Here is a 22,394-nt window from a genome sequence, read left to right on the forward strand (position 1 = left end):
AATTAAAATTTATTAAACACCCACCTAAAAACTGTTTCCATCACCCCCAGCATATTGTAAAAAGCAAAAAGTAATGAGTTTTCACCATGTTTTTCTCCTCTTCTGTGTTAGACTTGTGATGACATTTGTTTGTCCTGTGCTCTTATTGTGAAAGACTCATCCAAGAAACAGGAAGTGTTCTGTGACAATGTGGCTGGCTTTGTACAAGTCACCTGGTGAAGGAGTTATTATCAGTTTGTGTTCTTTTCTTGTCAGACGAATGTCCTTTTTCCATCCAGCAGAATGAGTTCCTTGTCAGCTGTTATCCGCAAAGTTTGTCAAAGTTTTGTGCGTCTTCAGAACTCTGAGGGGAGTTCAGATGGAGATCTTTCCTGCTGCCATTTTGAGTGCGAGAGTGGGGCCCGAGAACATATGCAGCACTTCTGGACATGAACACTGAGAAAACTGACTTCCCATCACCGACAGGATGTTCCACTGTTATTAGTGAGGGCCTAATGGAAAAATTATGGAGTTTTTTTTTTATCTTAACTAGCAGGAATCTCAGGCAGCAACAAATGGATTATTTAACTGCAGAGTCACCTGGATTTAAACAGATGTTTTTTAAGCTTAAACGATTGCCAGAGTTTTCCGTTTTAACACAAAAAACGGTGCAAAATGTTTCAGTGACGTAAACTATTGTCCGCATGGTGAATATTTGAAACCGACTGTGCACATCATGTCACGTTTTTTTATGCTGCGCCAGACATCAGCTGACAAGGAACCCATTTAATAAATGACAAAAGGACAGGGAGAAAAACAGACACAGATAGGTGTCAGACATTTTACTGAAATGGGCGGTCCGACAAATATAATATATGGCCGAGTTTGTGCAAAGCTGAATATTGGCTGGTGCACCCAGAGCGCTCAGAAGCGCGAATACAATAGGTTGGCTATGTAGGAAGAAGAAAAAAGAAAAGAAAGAACTGATATGACAAATGTTTAATATCGTATAAATGACCCCTCTCCCCATAGTTTCATATTAAAGCTACAGTGTGTAGGATTTAGTGCCACCTAATGGTGAAGTTTCAGACTGCATTATGCTGGCACCACACATGGCTTCTTCTTCAGCCTTTTGGCTGCATTGCAAAATGCAAAAAAGTGGAGAAATGACTTTGGTCTGCTGCATCAACATGGCGGTGCAAAATGGTGGCCTCCACAAGGGGGCCCAATCCCATGCAGACAATGAAGGCATTATTCTCAGCCCATGAAAACACATCAGTTCATTGTTGTAGTGAATTACCCACTCATGAACAGATGGTTATCAATGCTGTATTACAGTTCTTCATATAAACACCAGACTGTAGCTTTAATGAGACAAAAAAAAAAAAATGCTGTGGCAGTCAAATTACATCACAAGCATTTCCCAATCTATCGTGTAGGTGGCGTAGGCCGCAGCACTGACTATTTCCACGGACATTTATTCCTTTTTAAGAGGCAATCTCTGCAGCTTGAGTGGCAGCAGCAGGTTTGGAGGGCAGTGGCTGCAATATTCGTGGTGCTTGGGGTCTTTCTGCAGATTCATAATTAGACGTGAACCCAGAACGCCCGCCACGGAGAGGTCAGAGGGGCGAGGAGGGAGGCAGGGGAGGAGGAGGGATGAGCCGGCGCCATCCTGATGGACACCAAATGAACAAATTATGATGGCCCCCTCTGGGCGTGATGGGGTCAAATGCCCTGCGCCCTGCCGCTGACAGTTCAATTTCCCCCTAACGCAGCTCCATTCGCTGACTGCTAATTATGAATGAAAAGTTATCAGCCTCAGCCAGCCCACCGTACACAGGGACAGCGGTCGGAAGAGGTTTGGGTGGGGTGGGGGGGTGGTGGTGGAGGGGATTTAAGAGGAATTTGTGGGGGATCCTAACGTCAAAATGTTATTAGAGAGAGCGAGAGCATGCAGAAACTAGGGAGAGGAGGAAGGGGGGAGACAAGGAGGTGGGTCAAAGACAGTGACCGGGGTTAATCTAAATGCCTTTGATAACCATGCAGTAATTCTCTAAAAGGGCCCGAGCGCTCAGCTGAGACAGACTCGCTGCCTCTGTGGGCAGATTGCTGAGAAATAGAAATGACACCGAGGCCAGCGTGCACGTGTGCGCGTGCGTGTGTGAGATAAAGCGAATGGAGAGAGCTGATATGTAAGTGCCCGCGTGCATGTCTCAGAAGCTGCAGGGAGGGGCTGCGAGTGAATGGGGGTGAGGTTATTTACCCTCGTCTATGAATCCTGATGCCCATCATGTATTTATGCATAGAATTGACTCTCAATCAGATGTTGATGTGTAAAAAGTTCCCTGTTCTAATCTGCAATTCTATTCTCTATTACTCCCTGGCCTTCACCTGAGATTCACTAACAAGACCCGTGCTGCATAAACGCTGTTCTGAGCGCAGCTGTCAATCATAATGACTGACAGCCAGGTGGGACTGATGTGCAAACTCAGAATCGAGAGCAACTCATCACAAAGGTAAAAAAGACATGAGCTCTGGGCCAGCGCAGAGGGCATTTAACTTGAAATAAAAACGATAACCCGTGTTTCCAAATGGCTTAAATGGTACAAGCAGCAGTGGCCACCAGACCTATAGGCTCTGGAAATTAACTGACAGGATCATTTCAGGCTACATGCAACTTCAAATGCACCTGCTCCTAATTGCCATCATACATCCAGCAACCACCGACCATCCAAGAGGCGGCAGGCAGGTCTACGGAATACTACATAAACAAAAATAAACGTTTTTTTATTTTGAATTTATTGCAGTTAGAGCTGAAACAACTAATCGAGTTAATCGATTAAAATAGTTTTTACCTTTTTTTACCCTAAAACCCTAAAGAGCATATGTCTGTGAGGAATATTTACCTTTTTTATGTTACACTGACCTGTTATGGTCTTCTGAAACAGTTGATAGATGTATTTTATGCTAACGCAGATGCTAACGCGTTAGCATGTCTATGGTGTTTTCAATGTTAAAGTTAGCATTAAGCTGCTGGCATTTCAGCATGTTTGTGCATTTGTTTTTTGTATAATTAATAGCTCAGCATTTGTTGTGGTAAAAGAGTCAAATGTATTACAAGTTATAATATTTTTTAACTTATTTTTATTTATATATTAATACTAATAGCAACAATAATAATAGTAATAATAACTAATAATGCTACAATACAATTTTAGAGAAAGAGACACGAGTCACATGTCATTGTGAAATGACCACATAGTTTACAAGTTATACAGAGAATGTTGCACATATGAGTCGGCTACAGTTTTTGATTTAGGTTTTATGGTTAACTGGTTATGCTAATTGCTCATTTGCAGCAATAAAAATACCTCTTTTTTCACCATATATTTTATAACATTTATATGTTTCAATGTTGTTTTATGGCAACTCAGCACTTTGATAAAGCAATGCCATTTGAAATAATTATTTTTGTTCTTTAAACTGTTTTATTCTTTATTATTTTATATTTCAACAGCCAAGGGACATTTGAAGATTTGATTATTTTCAAGTATTTTAAGTTTTCAAATAACGTTCTGTTGTTAAATAAAGTGATGGAAGGAGACAAAAATTGTTTCCCTGGCACATTTTTAAAAAATTCCCCGCTAATCCGATTAATCGTGTCAAAACCCCATCAGATTCATCGATGACCCAAATAATTGTTTGTTGCAGCCCTAGTTGCAGTACAGTTAATCAATGTTTAATGAGTTTATCATCATTACATTCCCTTTTAATTTGGCGAGTTACAATAGCATGTACCGTTTCTGGGTTATGAGGCTAAACTGGAGGGACTGGACTCATTCACTCACTGCATTTTATAGAGTACAGAACTTGGTTTTTAAAAAGACTATTCAACCAATTCCCAGTCTCTGTATGTAAGTAACCACGGTAACGGATCAGTAAATCCTGCTACACTGTAAAACTCAATGAGTTAGTTGAACTCAAACCATTTGAGTTTGCCAACTTAAATAAAATAATTTTCAAAAATTTAATTGTTAAAGTTTTAGTAACTTAACAATTTATAGTTAATTAAACGTATGTATATCTAGTTTATGTATAAAATACTAAATGTTAGCCCATGAACAGAACTTGCAGTTTTTTATGATGGTATGAATGTAGCGGCTGCACACTGCGATGTGTTGAAATGACTCCGCCCATTCGCTCCCGTCGTGACGCGAACTCACGATCTCCGGCACTGGAAGTCAGACTCTCTAGCCAGAAGGATAAAACCCAGAGCTCTGGCCTTGTGACCAGAGAAACCTTTTGAGCTGTTTGGAGTGAGGTTTACTAACTACATCTGCACAGCGACACCTGCTGGCCTCAGTTACATAAACTCAATTAAAATGAGTGAATGGAATGCACTGGAAATACATCACTAACACTTAAATGCCCCAAAACTTTAAATGCATTTCAAGGAACTAAGTTGTTATGACAACAATTAATTTTTGAGTTAATTAATGGAAATGAGTGACTATAACTTTTTCAAAGTTTGAGTTATATTAACTTAATTATTGTATTAAAATGGAGTGTTTGGTTTAACAGTGTAAATACTGCAATTTTGCTGCTGTTTGTTTTTATATTCTATATTGCTGTAACTTCATCTCTTATGTTTAACAAACTCTCAATCCCTTAGTTCATTAAGTTAGCTCATTCCCTTAAGTCATGTGACTTTTCTGTACGTCATGTGACCTCTTATAGTGCCAAAACTGCTTCCATTGCAGTTTTTCCAAAATGAGTTTTTTTCAAATAGCCTGAAAAACCACCTCATGCAAGTGTACAAACCTTTTACCAAAACATTCTGAGTTTGTTGGAATACATGTGTTTCCACTGAGCATGTTCTCAATTTCTTACATCAAATTGTAAATTGCCTACTGAGTCTGTGCAGGTTTCCTCCCACCATCATTAAAACATGCACAGTAGGTTCTTTGTCCTCATACAGTCAGACACATTTGCATTTGGACAGTGTCTATTTTAGCAGTCTAGTACACTACCACAATGGAACTGAAATGGGGGGATAATAAATCAAGATGCAAGTCCATCCATTTTCAGTAATTGAACAAACTCAATATAATGATTATTTTCAATAAAAATCAACTTTTTACAGCAGGTTTTCTTTTGTCAAGAGAGGATGGATACATGAACATTTCCAAATCACTGAGTATGTATTGGTCTTCATTTATATCAATCATTCAAGCAAAGGTTCACCCAATGAATTGGTGAATACAACCCCTGGCAAAAATGATGAAATCACAGGCCTCGGAGGATGTTCATTCAGTTGTTTAATTTTGTAGAAAAAAAGCAGATCACAGACATGACACAAAACTAAAGACATTTCAAATGGCAACTTTCTGGCTTTAGGAAACACTATAAGAAATCAAGAAAAAAAATTGTGGCAGTCAGTAACGGTTACTTTTTTAGACCAAGCAGAGGGAAAGAAATATGGACTCACTCAATTCTGAGGAATAAATTATGGAATCACCCTGTAAATTTTCATCCCCAAAACTAACACCTGCATCAAATCAGATCTGCTCGTTAGTCTGCATCTAAAAAGGAGTGATCACACCTTGGAGAGCTGTTGCACCAAGTGGACTTACATGAATCATGGCTCCAACACGAGAGATGTCAATTGAAACAAAGGAGAGGATTATAAAACTCTTAAAAGAGGGTAAATCATCACGCAATGTTGCAAAAGATGTTGGTTGTTCACAGTCAGCTGTGTGTAAACTCTGGACCAAATACAAACAACATGGGAAGGTTGTTAAAGGCAAACATACTGGTAGACCAAGGAAGACATCAAAGCGTCAAGACAGAAAACTTAAAGCAATATGTCTCAAAAATCAAAAATGCACAACAAAACAAATGAGGAACGTATGGGAGGAAACTGGAGTCAACGTCTGTGACCGAACTGTAAGAAACCACCTAAAGGAAATGGGATTTACATACAGAAAAGCTAAACGAAAGGCATCATTAACACCTAAACAGAAAAAAACAAGGTTACAATAGGCTAAGGAAAAGCAATCGTGGACTGTGGATGACTGGATGAAAGTCATATTCAGTGATGAAACTCGAATCTGCATTGGGCAAGGTGATGATGCTGGAACTTTTGTTTGGTGCCATTCCAATGAGATTTATAAAGATGACTGCCTGAAGAGAACATGTAAATTTACACAGTCATTGATGATATGGGGCTACATGTCAGGTAAAGGCACTGAGGAGATGGCTGTCATTACATCATCAATAAATGCACAAGTTTACGTTGATATTTTGGACACTTTTCTTATCCCATCAATTGAAAGGATGTTTGGGGATGATGAAATCATTTTTCAAGATGATAATGCATCTTGCCATAGAGCAAAAACTGAAAACATTCCTTGCAAAAAGACACATAGGGTCAATGTCATGGCCTGCAAATAGTCCAGATCTTAATCCAATTGAAAATCTTTGGTGGAAGTTGAAGAAAATGGTCCATGACAAGGCTCCAACCTGCAAAGCTGATCTGGCAACAGCAATCAGAGAAAGTTGGAGCCAGATTGATGAAGAGTACTGTTTGTCACTCATTAAGTCCATGCCTCAGAGACTGCAAGCTGTTATAAAAGCCAGAGGTGGTGCAACAAAATACTAGTGATGTGTTGGAGCGTTCTTGTGTTTTTCATGATTCCATAATTTTTTCCTCAGAATTGAGTGAGTCCATATTTTTTTCCCCTCTGCTTGGTCTAAAAAAGTAACCGTTACTGACTGCCACAATCTTTTTTCCTGATTTCTTATAGTGTTTCTTAAAGCCAGAAAGTTGCCATTTGAAATGACTTTAGTTTTGTGTCATGTCTGATCTGCTTTTTTCTACAAAATTAAACAACTGAATGAACATCCTCCGAAAAAGGTGATTCCATAATTTTTGCCATGGGTTGTATGTACAGACAACTATTGTGTAACCCATTTATTTGTTTTCCAATAATTGTTTTTAGACAGCAAATTCTATGATACACTGGATGTAGGGAGTGATTTTCATAAACACATCATCTGATCGGGGCCACTGACGTCACATCTGCCATTGTATTCTTTGCCGACTGTGTGAACCACTCAAAGAGGGAAGAATGAGGCCTACATCCCCACCGGTCTGAACCACAAACAGTAGACCTGCCTCAAGATTGTGATGGGAAGAACTTCAAACTAAACTTTCACAGGTGATTTGAATGGTGTCACTGCCCACAAAGGATTTAACATGGTTTCCTAACATGGTTTTGAGAACCACCTTGGTTCCAGTGTAAAGATGATCACTCTTTTTGAATACATCAAGAGAAAGGTAGGAACTATAAATGGGTAAAGGGGTAGAGCAGGATAAATAAAGCCCAAGCATTCCTACCTATCTCAAAGTTAAGAAGACAGCTACCTGGTTTAGGTGATTAATGTATATTTTTGAAGACAGGCCAGTGGTTGTGACAACTTGGGTGGCTTGGGTGAAGGTATTAAAAATACATCCTCATTAATCATGACACCATCAGTGTAGCTAATGTTACTTAGGTATCAATGCCTGCTAATTAGTGGTAAAGATACAAACATACAAATTAAATAAAGGTAAAAATTCAATATTGGACTTCTTAGATTGTGCCAGAACACTACTCCCACCTTGTTTGACAGATGTTGTGACCTAGGGTATACCACATAATCTGTCAAACATGGCAGTGATTTGCCATGGAAATGTATGGCTGCCAATGGAAGTGGGGTCACTACTGGTGTTTACTGATGTGTGACTGCTGATGGAAGTAGCGTAATGAATTCTCAAGTCTACAGGTCTAGATTATCTTCTCAAATTCATCCAAATGTTGCCAAACCAATCAAACAGGACTTCACACTGCAGATGGATGATGTCCCAAGACCTACTTCCAAGGCTCCCCAAGACCTTCTTAAGGCAAATAAATGGAATATTCTTCAATGGTGAAGTCAGTCAATCCTATAGAGAGTGATTCTAACTTACTAAAGACAAAACTGAAAACAGAAAGATCCACAAACAAGCAACAACTTAAATACATTGCAATAGACACCAAGCAAAGTAACTCAAAGGAGGACATTCAGCATTTGGAGATGTCCTCGTGTTCCAGAGTTCTTGGTGTTGTTTTTACATTTAGAATTAAGGGTTTGTCCACTCACTCATCCCTCCCGAGAATGAAGGGACTGTTCAAATTAAAACGGAAAACTTACACTACAATCGCAATTTTATTTGGTCATTTCAGCACAATTATTGTTGTGCAGAGGCAAAATTACAAAAAATATATGAACCACTGTCCAAATACTTATGCACCCAACATTCTAATAGTATATCAGACAAATGAATATTGTAGTTAACAAACCTCTACATTCATTTGTGGCATTTTAAACCTTTTAATTTATAATTTTAAGTCTTAATACATTAGAGTTGCAAAACAATGTGGCTGGAAGACACTAAATAGACATTGCAACAGTAGAAAGAATGGTCTGGACATTAACTTCCCAGGGGAACACATGATATAAAATACACAGACAGACAGACCCACTCACACACAGAGAGAAAGGAGCCGTCACACTGAGAAAGGTCAACCATCAGATATACACAACAGCCAGACACAAGGGACACAACATCTGACAGAGAGAGATGGAAGGTGACAGAGAGGCAGAAAAACAGAGTGGGTGGACACGGACGTGAGACGCAGACACAGAGTTCAAGGGTGTGCAAGAGCAAAAGGCAATGCGGGCGAGAAAGACAGACTAAGAGCTCCAGGAAACAGAGAGAGTAGGTGCACCATCCTGAATGACAATAAATATAAAAAGGCAGAAAAGGTCAATAGTTGGTGTCTGGAGCACAAATGTTCCACGAGGGAAAGAGGCTCATTTCACCACCTCATATGCTGCTCTGCTGTTCAGTCAGTGTCAGACACAAAGGAACAACATACTCGCTGTGTGGTTCTAATGCAGACAAACACATACACCAACCTGCACGGTGGTGGAGATGTTGGAGAGTGAAAGGTCTTTGAGGTCAGACAACAAGCTGGGAGAGAGGACAGACTTTGGTGCCGTCAAGGGTGCAGGAGAAACTAAAGGATGCAAAGAAAAACAAGAACTTAGAGCTTGTTAACCAACAAAATTAGAACAAGTTCTTGTCTTATAGTAGATTAGGGGTAGATGGTATAAAAGGTATATAGTCATAGTTGTAGTCGAGAAGCTTGAATCTTCGACTGGACTGGGTTGCTTGTCGAGGGGACGTTTCGCTTCTAATCGCAGAAGCTTCCTCAGTTAAAATTCTTGCTCTGGTAGTCTGACTTCTGTCTAGGCTATAGAGTTTAGAGCCTTTATTGTCTTGACTCTGGAGTCTAGACAGAAGTCAGACTACCAGAGCAAGAATTTTAGCTGAGGAAGCTTAGTAGAGAAGCTTGAATCTTCGACTGTACTGGGTTGCTTGACGCAAGGACGTTTCGCTTCAAATCGCAGAAGCTTCCTCAGCTAAAATTCTTGCTCTGGTGGTCTGACTTCTGTCTTGACTCTTGCAGAGAAGAATAATCAAGAAGTCACAAAAGCTGGAGTTTTAAACCTAACCAGACCCCTCCTACCGAGAGGCAGACTGCTATAGGCTGGTGACTAAACAATAGCTCTAATTAGCACCTATTGTGCTCTAGTTAGCACCCTCCTAATGACAGGGCAGCTGTCCCTCTCCTGATGGCTCCCTTGACGACTCTGCTGATGACGTGAATGACTCATTACCATGAACAAAAGACTGAAACTGCTTTGACCTGAGTACCCCATTGTAAACAGGGGATAAAGCGTGTCTCAGACCCCCTCCCCGGTTAAGGCTGGGTTTCAAACGTTTCACAAAGAATGCCTCCTTGACCCCTCTCTCAAACCATTTCTTCTCTCTGGCTAATATTTTAACTTCCTTGTCCTCAAACGTGTGGTTAGTGTCTTTAAGGTGGAGATGAACTGCAGACTGAGGTCCACTGGCGCCCTCTCTGCGGTGCTGGTATAGCCTTTTGTGTAAAGGTTGCTTAGTCTCAACTATGTAGTGTTCGTTACAGTTTTCTTGACATCTGATAGAATACACTACATTGCTCTGTTTGTAACTAGGGATCCTGTCCTTAGGGTGAACTAATTTTTGTCTCAAGGTGTTAACAGGTTTAAAGTAAACTGGGATTTTGTGCTGTCTGAAGATCCTCTGTAGTTTTTCCCCTACTCCTGCTAAATAAGGGAGAGACACTCTTCTTCTTGTCTCCGTCTCCTGTCTATCTGGTCTCTTTGTTCGCTGGGACTTCTGCACTTTGTCCAGGGACCATCGTGGGTAGCCACTGAGGAAGCTTCTGCGATTAGAAGCGAAACGTCCTCGCATCAAGCAACCCAGTCCAGTCGAAGATTCAAGCTTCTCTACTATGGAAACCAGCTGGACAACTGAGAGCCTTCACAGAAACATAGTCATAGTTGATATAAATTTGCTCAGAGGAATGAATTTTGATGCTCCAGTGCTAACTGGTAGACCAAGCTTCAACATCCATCAGCCTGCACCAGCAACCATCTACAAGACGTGAGAGCTCACACTTTGTTTAGGGATGGAAACAAATAAAGCATAAAGCGGTGTACACGAACAAGAGAAGATGGTCAAAAAGGAAGGTTAAACATCTGTTGTATGGACACAGCTCAGCTTCAAGAAGTCAGACAGTGAGCAGGAAATAGTCAAAGTGTCGGGCAACAGTGGCTGTAACAGTGGGGGGTGGGGTGGGTCTTTTTTTTGTGAAAGTGGACAACCTTTGACTGAAAGAGCGTATTTTGAAATTACATAGGTGATATCAGGTTTGGGAGGGATCAATCATTGGGGTTAAGGTCATGTCTACCTGTCTGTTTGTTGAAGAAGAATTTGATTTTCAACCTGATGTGTCCCAATTGTGTCACACACATAAGTGGATTCCAGAATAATCGTGGCAAGGTCAGCTAGTGGACAATCATTTAGGTTTAGGTCAGGGGCACTGGGGACAAATGTAAGATTACTGTAGCCTTTATTGCCCGTGATTATTATTATTATTAATAATAATAATATTATAGCCTTTATTGTCAACTTATATATACGCATACAACGAAATGTCTCCTCTGCATTTAACCATCCTAATTACAGTTAGACACAATAAAACCACTAGGGGCAGTGTACAGCTACAGTCCAGCGCCCGGGAACCAATTCCAGCTGTTTTCTTTCTTCACATTATACCATGATATAAATTTTGGGCCAAACCATGCAGCCCTACTGGGAGATACATTTGATTATTGCCAGATATCACTTGAACTCACAGTCATCTAGATCCAGTAAAGAGACTTCCTTCTTGGGCTTCACCTCCACCTATAAAATAACAATGAATAAAGAGAAAAGCAATAGTTTAAACAAAGTATTCAAAGTGCGCGAGCATGCTATTGAGTGTGAAATGTTTCAATTTCACAGACTGTTCATGTGTCAAGACACGGCACATTCCAAAAACACCACATATATTCTCAGCACGCGTTGGGGGTCTGAGAGCCACTCTGACACACGGCGGGCTGAGGCAGACTTCTCAAGTGTTGACTTGTGGGAATTACAACACAAGCCTTGCGCTCCCACACAACAAGCCCAGTAAAATTCCATTTAAACAAACGAGTGCGTTTCCAACCCTTTTCCATACACCTCTGTAACCAACCAGGACTCCACTCACGTCACATAAAGAACCATAAAATTCCACTCTGCCTACTTCAGGTTAAGCAAACGGGAAGAAACACAGGACCAAGGAGGAGATTGAGGAATAAGACTTAAACCGAACAATAAAGTTAGAGGCTGTATTTTATTAGATTGCCTTATTGACACTTGGCGACAGTAATCGAGACGGAAACCTTGTTAGTGAAATGGAGGTCTGGAAGTGGGGCAGAGACATTGGAGAAAGTGATGCATAATTCATAGACGATGCACAAATGACAAACTGTTTGAAATGAGAATTTCATAGTGCTGAAAGGGGGAGGAGGGGGAAGAGTTAGAAATGGAGGGACGAGTACAAGAGGTGAGGAAAAAGATTGTGAAGGTTGGAATGGGTTTGAATGAGATTTGTGAGGAAAGAAAATCCAGCTAACAGGAGAGTCAAATCACACGAATCCCGTGGTAACAGCTGTGATTTCTAAGCTCTTCAAACATATACATCTTGGAAACAAGTCCTACAGCAACAGTCTGCTGCACTGTCCAATCACAAATACAGATCTGAATGTCGTCCAATGTATAATTCTACAGAAGTACACAATAAATGGGGAGAACTTCACAAACATTCTAGAAAAACAGTTTTAAACTACGATGTCTGTCCCAAGCAGAATTAAAAAAGTACCAACATTTCTTCTGCTTCTTCCATTTCTGGGTGATTTTTTCAGTACAGTTTTACACTGCCTGGGTTGGCCACCATCCAGGACCCAAGGCAGTCCTGTAGTGTGGTGGATATGGCAATCCACAGCACCAGCACATACATCCCCTGTACCCTACGGTACAACCAGTATAGACTTTATGCATAATGTTTATGATAGAACAATGAACACAAGATTGCACAGACAAGCCAATTTGTGTTCTTCAAATTTATTGACTTTTACTTTATTTTATTTTTTGGACAGGAAAGAAAACGGTGATACTCAAGGTTAAGGATCAGTGCATTTGTTTTTCTGACAACATGCTTCCTACCAATTCAAGATTAACATGATTATAAATGGCTGCCCCCTACAATTAAACAAAAAATGTATCCAAAATTTTATGGAGCACCTATTTTTGTGACCACTGCATAAGAAATGAACAACAATGCATAGTGTTGCCATGTTTGCAGAGCTCTTATAAACAGGGTTTTAGCATGTCACCATTCTCATGGAGCCAACAAAGCAAGCAAACAGCAGAACACAAAGTTCTCCTACTTGTACCTACTTAAAATAAAATCTCAGCTATTTTTGGAGACAACAGAGACAAATAATGTCACACAGGTGTCTTTTTGTGTTAGAAGCAAATATGCCACCTATTAAAAGTGGCTTTTGAAGTTAATATTTGTGGTACAGAAATAAAAACTTCCAATTAGGCTTGTTGCATGGGAACATGTACGCTCACTTATCATTTCCTGTTACAGAGTACGTCACAAAAACCTAGAGATGATGTACCATTGATGCAGGGCAGCCGTTTATGGAATGTCACTAGATAAGGTATAAGATTTAGATTTAGTTATTATTTAGTCAGCTATTTCTTTGAATGTATTTGATACCAGGTCCATTAATGATACATCACGATTTGTGTACGTCACGCTCTATAGCATTCCAGTTGTTACAGAACCAGCTTGGAACTATGCCACGAGTTAGAGTGCACTGTTGTTTGGTTCTCACAACACATCTTGGTTTGAACACTTGAAGCAGTAGCTAACAGTTCCAACAAATCTCTCTCAGTTGCTGTAGGTCACGTTTTTGTGTTCGTCACATTTTTGTGCATTTCGTATTGGACCAGAAATACGGACATGCTGATGGAAGAGTATTAGTTTTAAGGAAGTAGACTAGTCAAAATATGGTCCAAGAATCCTCAAGAATGCTTTCTTTTTTACTTTTTTTTTTTTGCCCGCGGCGAGAGATCTTAATGTTGATTAGGCCGTGTCTCCACACTGAGCAGGTATTAAGCTCTGAAACTTCACAGGTTAATACTACAGACAGTACCCTTTAAAATGGTATATTACATTACATATTTCAATATTACATTCAGCTTGGGACTCCGACGAGGGTGGTCGCATCTCCACTTTCCCTTATCTCTGTTCTCTGCTTTAACCTTCAAGTCCCTCCTTCACCAGACAGTGAATTCCTCAAATTATATTGGATTCTGGATCTATTGGACTACTATTGGATTAACCATGGAATTGATCAGCTGGTCTCTGAACGCTATTGACACCATTTTTTCTACAAGAAGGTCAGGACCAGGGGATCATACCTGCGCAGATGGAATGTATCCTGTGGGCTATGTCCTTGACGCCTGGAGTTCCTGGTGTGTTGCATGCTTGGCGCCTTTCTCCGTTGAGGACATCGAGGATATATTCATTTTTGGTCTCATGGTAGCAGGGCTGGTACTTTTTGGCTTATGTGCTGCCCTGATCTACCAGAAAATTGGCAAGACGGCGGCATCAAGAACCACGGCCCCTCGCTTGTCCGTCATGATTAACGAGGTTGGCAAGGCAGTGCATTCTCAGACTGCGATGACTCTTGAACTCAGACGCAAATTGGATGACATCTTGGAGCAGATGCGTGCCTTGCAGTTGAAGCTGAAGATTTCAGAGGCCGGTGAATATTCTTAATTCATAATTGGGAATATTCTTAATTCATAATTGGGATTTGGTTGTTCAACTGGAACTGTTAAAGTGTTTTTCACTGCTCAAACCACAACATTACAGGCTTATCAAGCCTGAAGGTCAAATTGCCCGACTGTTTTCCCTCCAGAGGAATTTCTTTTGGCCTGGGGAACATTGGCTGCTTCTTATCTCAACTCACAAAGACAAACTGTTTTTCACAGGACTGAAGCATGCTCCATTCCCTCCCTCCACCCGCCTCCTACCCCCCAGCAACACTCCCCTTTCCGACGCCCGCTTAACGTCACTCCTTTCCCCTTCGGCGGGGGTGGTGCAGTTTTAGCTGCAGCCCAGGTTCTCCACCCCAAGCTGACGGCAGCGCATCTCAGGGTTGCTACGTGGCCTTCACCCACTTGCCTCAATTCGGATAACGGACTTCTACAAACTTAGTGCACATAAACAATGTCAAATGTGTATGTGCTGTCTTTAATTCTGATGTGTGCCATTATTATGGTAAACAAGTAATAATTGTGGACTAATTGCTGTCTGAGGTAACTGGAGTGTAAGCATAATTTCTCCACTGTGAGATCAATAATAATAGAATATGTACGTGTTCCCAAGCTATGAGCCTTTATGCTACTCAGTTACACAATCATCATCTGTACTTTAGCCCAGTGGACCACACCAAACTCAACCATATCACCACCTTGGGTTTCGACTTCACTTGACTCTTCTTTGCTGCCGAGTGGGAATCTGAATCAGATTCATCCTCTGAATCCGTCTCCGACTCAGAGGAGCTTTCTTCTGAAGAGCTGCTAGCTTGGGATATAGGACCGTTCACATTTTCATCGGAGTCACTGAAACACACAGAAACAGCACAAAATGAGAGTTACGTTATGTAACTATGGTTCTATGAATTCCGGATTACCGCCAGAGGGCAGTGCTTAGCACCTGGATTACTCCATGCATGCATGATCCAGGTGCTAAGCACCGCCCTCTGGCGGTCAGGAGGCATGAAGTAGAACTGCTTCAGACACGGGATGAATGCACATAGTGAAAAAGAATGATTTTTCTCTCCAGAAACTGATTTTGAAACCTATAATCAACGGACTGGTCAATATCAGGTACCAATCTGAAATAATTATCAATAATGGAGCATCAAATGCCACTCAAGGGACCACAATATCAGGCAAATTTGGAGCCACAGCTCTTCTTTTCTGTTTAAACTGAAAACTTGATTGGCTTGTAATAAGAAAGATCAATCTGTTTGTTGCTGAAGTTAATTTAACGCTGCATTCAAAAAGACCTTTTCCATCTTTCTCCTCTCCCTTCCACTTTCTCTGTTCCTCTTCAATTTGTCCCGATAATGAGTGTTTACTCCGCCTGCCTGGGATTTTCAGCTGTTAAATTAATGAGGGGAATTGTGACGGTAACTGGCTTTTTAACTTGGCCCGATGATGAAAAGCCAGTATTAATTTGGCCTACAGATTTCATTTGCTGCAAACAGGAAAAAGTGATATAAATCACTGTGGGCCTGATTAGGCCCTGCCTGAAATGACTGGGCCATAATGAGGGCATTATGCTGTGTTTGTTGTGGAAGCACTGGGGTGAGCTGCTCTAATTACTGTGTGTATGTGTGTGTGCGCGTGTTTGAGCACTGGGGTGAGCTGCTCTAATTACACTCTCTAATGGAGAGAACAGGGTCAGCCGGCGGCCTGTCAAACACAAAAATCAGGTACAATCGGTGCAAGTTTGTGTGCTTGTGAGCAAATGAAGTAGGGCGCATGAGAAACTAAATTTGCCAGTGCGTCTGTGTGTGTGTGTGTGAGAACACAGTCAGTGGTAATGAGTCAAATCTCATTCACTGGGAACACCAGTCTTCTAAATGACCAATCAAAAGTCATTATCCATTAGCCATGTAAATGTAGGTTACATTGCTGAAGGAAAATTCTCGTTGATTAGCTTGTTAATGGAACTCACACCAACGGTATTCTAACAGGTCCACCAGGCTAGAGTGTGTGTGTCTGTCTGTGTGAAGCGACATGTGATGGAGGTTACCCATCTACTGGAGATACAATAAAATAGCTGGATACTGTTCGACTATTGGGTTCCCTTTTAATACAATGTTGCGATGGGATATTTCACATTTTTTTTATACGTTAACTACATATTCACAAAATAAATACATTAAAAATAACTTATAATAACTGTGGTGGGATAATTATTGTGTAAAGCAGTATTCTGTGTCCATCTGGTGGACACTTTATTAGGTAGTACTGGGTTGGAACCCCTTTTGTCTTCAGAACTGCCTTAATTCTTCGTGGCACTGATTCAACAAGGTGTTGGAAACATTCCTCAGAGATGCTGGTCCGTATTAACATGATGGCATCAACCAGTCTACCCGTTCTCTAACATCAACAAGGAATTTTCGCCCACACAACTGCCGCACACCAGATGTCTTCTTTTTTTTCGGGTCATTCTCTGTAAACCTTAGAGATGGTTGTGTGTGAAAATCCCAGTAGATCAGCAGTTTCTCAAATACTCAACAACCATGTCACGTTCAATGCGACTTAAATCCCCTTTATTCCCCATTCTGATGCTGAGGTTGAACTTCAGTAAGTCACCTAAATGCACTGAGTTGCTGCCATATGATTGGCTGATTGGCCAATTGAACAGGTGTACCTAATAAAGTGGCCGGTGAGTATATAAACTGTTACAGGCTACAGCTTAAAAAGTCAAGAACTGCTTCTTGTGACACTGGCATAATGAAGGCATGTGGACCAACATGCTGGAATGTTGGGCCATAAGAATTTGGACAGTGAGGACTTTTTATTTGCCTCCTGCGTACTAAACAAGATTGTCAGCTTTAACTGAAAGGTTTTCTTTTACACAGTGCAAATTTACAACAACAACAACAACTTAGTTGCCATATTGGATGTTTTACAAAAAAAAAAAAAAAAAAAATTCAAACAAGTCAAGATCTTCCAATAAGCCCTGCAGATGCAAAATTTCAAGGCATGCATAAAAAAAAAACAAAATAAACAAACAACAAAAACTCCTCTTTCCCTGCACTGTTCTAGTGCACCACCACCAATCAGCTCAACGTTTTTCACAAAGCAGGATGGATCTGAGGTTTCAGGTTGATTATGTCAAATTGTAACCCACCATGCCATGTTAAAAGTCACTTAAATCACATTTACTCTGTGTTCTGATGCTTGGTTTGAAATGCAGTAGATCCTTAAGCTGGACTATGTGCCTAAATGCACTAAGTTTCTGCAACATAACATTGATTTGAAATTTCCTATTTGAACACTTGCAGATGTACCTAATAAAGTGGCACAGTAAGTTCATGAAACTGCCACTCAACCTCTTTTGCATTAACAACAATTAAAAAAACAAAGCCCTCTATAAGCAGCAAGACAATGGAGATGAGGGGGAAATGGCATGAAATAAAATGCACAGAAATATCACTGCAAAGACATTAAATCTTTTATTCAATATAATGGTCACTGGACACCGACAGACAGATAGGCACATTTGTTTCAATGCTGCTCGTCATTAGTGGGGATTTAAGAAGAAAAGCCAAAACTTAACATCTACTTTTTCTAAGGTTCAGACACTTAACCATAAGGGGAAATGCATGACGTCATAGGATAACACAATTTAAAGGCTTGTCACTGCTTGTGCCTTTAACCCTCTGGGGTCCAAGGGCATTTTTTAGACAGTTCACTCGCCTGGCATAAATGTTTTATTATTGCTGTTAACAGCTCTCCCTGCATCCCACAATCAAATTTTATGTTTCTTTTTTTCAGGACAACCTGTGCTTTCGTAACATATATGCTTTTGTTGTGTTTTATAAGTGTAATAAAGGTTTACAATCAGAAATAAGAAAGGAAAAAGTAAAGCGGGAAAATAATTTTCCGCACACATTTATTCAAAACACACAGCAAAGTATAATAAACAACTGTTTTGACACTTTATAAAGATAATTTGAGGTCTTGCGTGAAAGACTGTACAACAAAAAGGTTCAAACAATAAACACAAATGCACATTTTGAACAATATATACAAAATGGTCTATGCGATTTGTTTGTCTTCATGTCAAAACAATTTCTGTGTGCTATTACACAAAGGTTACATCACAAACTTATACTTCTACTGTGTTTTGGAGTGTTCTGTGCTGCTCCTGAAGCAGCTTCATTCACACTTTGGCCCACTTTGGCTCCAGTCTGAGGAGCGAACCTCCCCCTCGCTCCATCAATATGGTAAACAGTGCTTTATGCAGAGAAAGCAACAGAGTTATCCAGTAACATTCACATGCAAACTAGTGGAGCAATCTTGATAGTTACACACACTTTGTTTGAACACGTGAGATTGTCATCAGAGGCTCTCCGTCTGCTTTCACTGATCACTGTGCGTAATGGTGCAGGGCGCATTGGAGCCCAGTAGTATGTACTCATTGGAGCACCCAGGGGGCTATTCAAATGGCCCAACTAGTAACATATCACTCCTGAAAACGATCTTTGGCTTTTCACGTGAGGTAAATCTGCCCTATGAATAGATTTTGGAAAACCATGTGATGGTGAACCAATTCCGATTAGACACTCACATTGCGCACGTCATCACACAGCTTCTATGAGGAGTACAAAGATGGCCGATGGCTGGCTCGAAAGTCCGCGGAGTTAACTTTTCAGCAAAAAAAAGTTTCTATCTCATATCATTAAAAAGTTATTTATAATCAGGCACGCACATAACTGGTACTCATGGTCCTTGTGTGTGCTAAAAATAAATGATATGCAGCAGAAAACACAGGGAAAGTGCTTCATAAGAGGAAAGCAATGACGCATTGTAGGAAGGAAGGAAGTGTTTCCCTCTGCTGTGCATCAATGATGTTTAGCACACACAAGCACGATGAGTACCAATTATGTGCACCCGTTTATAATTGAGTAAAGCTTGGTTTTAGCCGTCGTATACGACAGCGTCGGCCCCAGAGGGTTAATAACAACTAGTTCCTATATTGTAGAAACAATGAATGGCATCCACTGATGTACGGCCAGGAAAATTATTATGAGTTAAAGAATACAATGTTCCATTCAAACATGCCATTTTTCAACTTATGAAAATATTCTTACTGTTGCACAAAGGGAAAAACATTATTTATTTTATATGACATCTAAATAGTTTCCTCGTATCACTGGAAGCATTTTTACAAAAAAGTAGTGGAGTCGTTCAATGGAGCAAAATGTATGGAACCAATACGAATGGTAAATGGAACCAAATGGCAGAAAAAACTGGCGTAAATCAAACAATAGACTGTTATTCTGTACCACGGGACAAATAATTAATGGCACAAGACATATGGAGTACCAATCAAATGACAAGGATCTATTCTGGCATGAGCTAAACATGCCTAGATAACAAGAGTTCAATGCTTAATTGAAGATTACACATTACATAAACATTATTACATGCAAGAAATCATTTTTTTACTTCAATACAACTGTGGAGTAGTTGTTTGCTCTTAGCACAAAACAGAGGCTACATTACAGTAGTGCGCCTCAAGCTACTACTCCTGAATTTTTTAAAAAGATGATGCTTGTTAATGTGACAGCAAAAATTTCAAAGACATTCTTAGAGTGAGTGGGCCTTTGACACAGTAGCAGACTTTCAGAATTGCACCAGCATGAACAGTTTATTAAACCCCTACAAGCTGAAAAATCATTAGTATGCAACAGATTACCCTCATCTTCATATCCATACAAGGTTATACATGTAATATTAATCAATGAGTGCAGACGTTTTATTACAGATACCTCGAGATATTTTAGTAGTTTGCACATAAAGGTTTCAGAAGGTAAAAAGCTTCCTTGATGTCATAAACATCAAGGAAGCAATTTTCAGCAATTTTGCAGACTTTTGCAATAAAGGTCTCCCCAGTGGCAGTGTGCTGTAACTGAACCTCGTTATTTCCCCGTACAATGAAGACTTGCACTATCTAAGCATGCACATATGAACTAGGTTTGTCAAGAGTACAAACTCTGACACAGTACTAGATCAATGGTTCCCAACCCAGGTTCCCAAACATTTCATTCCATGTCACTTAACTTTATGTTTCTGGACTTCTAGATTCACATTTCCCCACTCTTCAGCATCTCATTGCCTTTCTAACCATCATGAGCATGTTCCCTTGTTGCCAGACTGTCATGGTTCATCCAGCTCTCTCACGTTACAGTCAGTGTTTTTGCCTCTCTGTTACAGATGTTCCTTGCTGTTCAGTGTTCCTGTTGGATTTGATTGATCTTTGTGCACTGACCTACCACTTGGATCATTCCGGTGCTGCTCCCTTAGTAAGACTGTGTTGGTAAGGTTCGACCTTACTTGCGTGAAGCGTCTTGTTGTGATTTGGTTCTATACAAATGAAATAAATTGACTGATGCCTGACCGTAGGCTATTAATGACCCAGCCTGTTGCCAATTATAATAACTGTGCATTCATCCTTGCGAGACAACAAACTTGTTTTTCCTGCCTGCCATTGTGGTTCTCTGCAATGGGGTGCTCTTTCTAGCCATTACACCCCATATGGGACATTTCATGAAAAACCACGTCCCTTCTTGTCAGGATGAGGCAGAAACATGAAGGCTTAACCCGTATGTACTGCAAACTTCAGCCTAGAAAACCTATCAAGTCCATCAAATATGACGCCCCCCCCATAGGCCATACACTAGTGTTCAGAATAATAGTAGTGCTATGTGACTAAAAAGATTAATCCAGGTTTTGAGTATATTTCTTATTGTTACGTGGGAAACAAGGTACCAGTAGATTCAGTAGATTCTCACAAATCCAACAAGACCAAGCATTCATGATATGCACACTCTTAAGGCTATGAAATTGGGCTATTACTAAAAAAAAGTAGAAAAGGGGGTGTTCACAGTAATAGTAGTGTGGCATTCAGTCAGTGAGTTCGTCAATTTTGTGGCGCAAACAGGTGTGAATCAGGTGTCCCCTATTTAAGGATGAAGCCAGCACCTGTTGAACATGCTTTTCTCTTTGAAAGCCTGAGGAAAATGGGACGTTCAAGACATTGTTCAGAAGAACAGCGTAGTTTGATTAAAAAGTTGATTGGAGAGGGGAAAACTTATACGCAGGTGCAAAAAATTATAGGCTGTTCATCTACAATGATCTCCAATGCTTTAAAATGGACAAAAAAAAAAAAAACAGAGACGCGTGGAAGAAAACAGAAAACAACCATCAAAATGGATAGAAGAATAACCAGAATGGCAAAGGCTGACCCATTGATAAGCTCCAGGATGATCAAAGACAGTCTGGAGTTACCTGTAAGTGCTGTGACAGTTAGAAGATACTTGTGTGAAGCTAATTTATTTGCAAGAATCCCCCGCAAAGTCCCTCTATTAAATAAAAGACATGTGCAGAAGAGGTTACAATTTGCCAAAGAACACATCAACTGGCCTAAAGAGAAATGGAGGAATATTTTGTGGACTGATGATATTAAAATTGTTCTTTTTGGGTCCAAGGGCAGCAGACAGTTTGTGAGACGACCCCCAAACTCTGAATTCAAGCCACAGTTCACAGTGAAGACAGTGAAGCATGGTGGTACAAGCATCATGATATGGGCATGTTTCTCCTACTATGGTGTTGGGCCTATATATCACATACCAGGTATCATGGATCAGTTTGGATATGTCAAAATACTTGAAGAGGTCATGTTGCCTTATGCTGAAGAGGACATGCCCTTGAAATGGGTGTTTCAACAAGACAATTACCCCAAGCACACTAGTAAACCAGCAAAATCTTGGTACCAAACCAACAAAATTAATGCCTCACAGATGTGAAGAAATCATGAAAAACTGTGGTTATACAACTAAATACTAGTTTAGTGATTCACAGGATTACTAAAAAAGCAGTTTGAACATAATAGATTTGAGTTTATAGTGTCAACAGCAGATGCTACTATTACTGTGAACACCCCCTTTTCTACTTTTTTTTTTTTTTTTTTTTTTTACTAACAGCCCAATTTCATAGCCTTAAGAGTGTGCATATCATGAATGCT

At 40.2% G+C, this 22,394-nt stretch overlaps 1 protein-coding gene across 2 annotated transcripts in view; it reads right to left on the minus strand.

The window, feature by feature from the left end:
- Nucleotides 1–22,394, minus strand: part of ap3b1a (adaptor related protein complex 3 subunit beta 1a) — a 138,197-nt gene that overhangs the window by 44,090 nt on the left and 71,713 nt on the right. For both annotated transcript variants that reach the window (XM_034192186.1, XM_034192185.1), the window contains exons 20-22: nt 15,034–15,184; nt 11,314–11,362; nt 8,983–9,083 (exon numbers count right to left, since the gene is read on the minus strand). In XM_034192186.1, the coding sequence (XP_034048077.1) occupies nt 8,983–9,083; nt 11,314–11,362; nt 15,034–15,184 (301 nt within the window). The remainder of the gene's footprint in view (nt 1–8,982; nt 9,084–11,313; nt 11,363–15,033; nt 15,185–22,394) is intronic.

Source organism: Thalassophryne amazonica, chromosome 17, assembly GCF_902500255.1.
Source record: "Thalassophryne amazonica chromosome 17, fThaAma1.1, whole genome shotgun sequence".
Taxonomy (NCBI): domain Eukaryota; kingdom Metazoa; phylum Chordata; class Actinopteri; order Batrachoidiformes; family Batrachoididae; genus Thalassophryne; species Thalassophryne amazonica.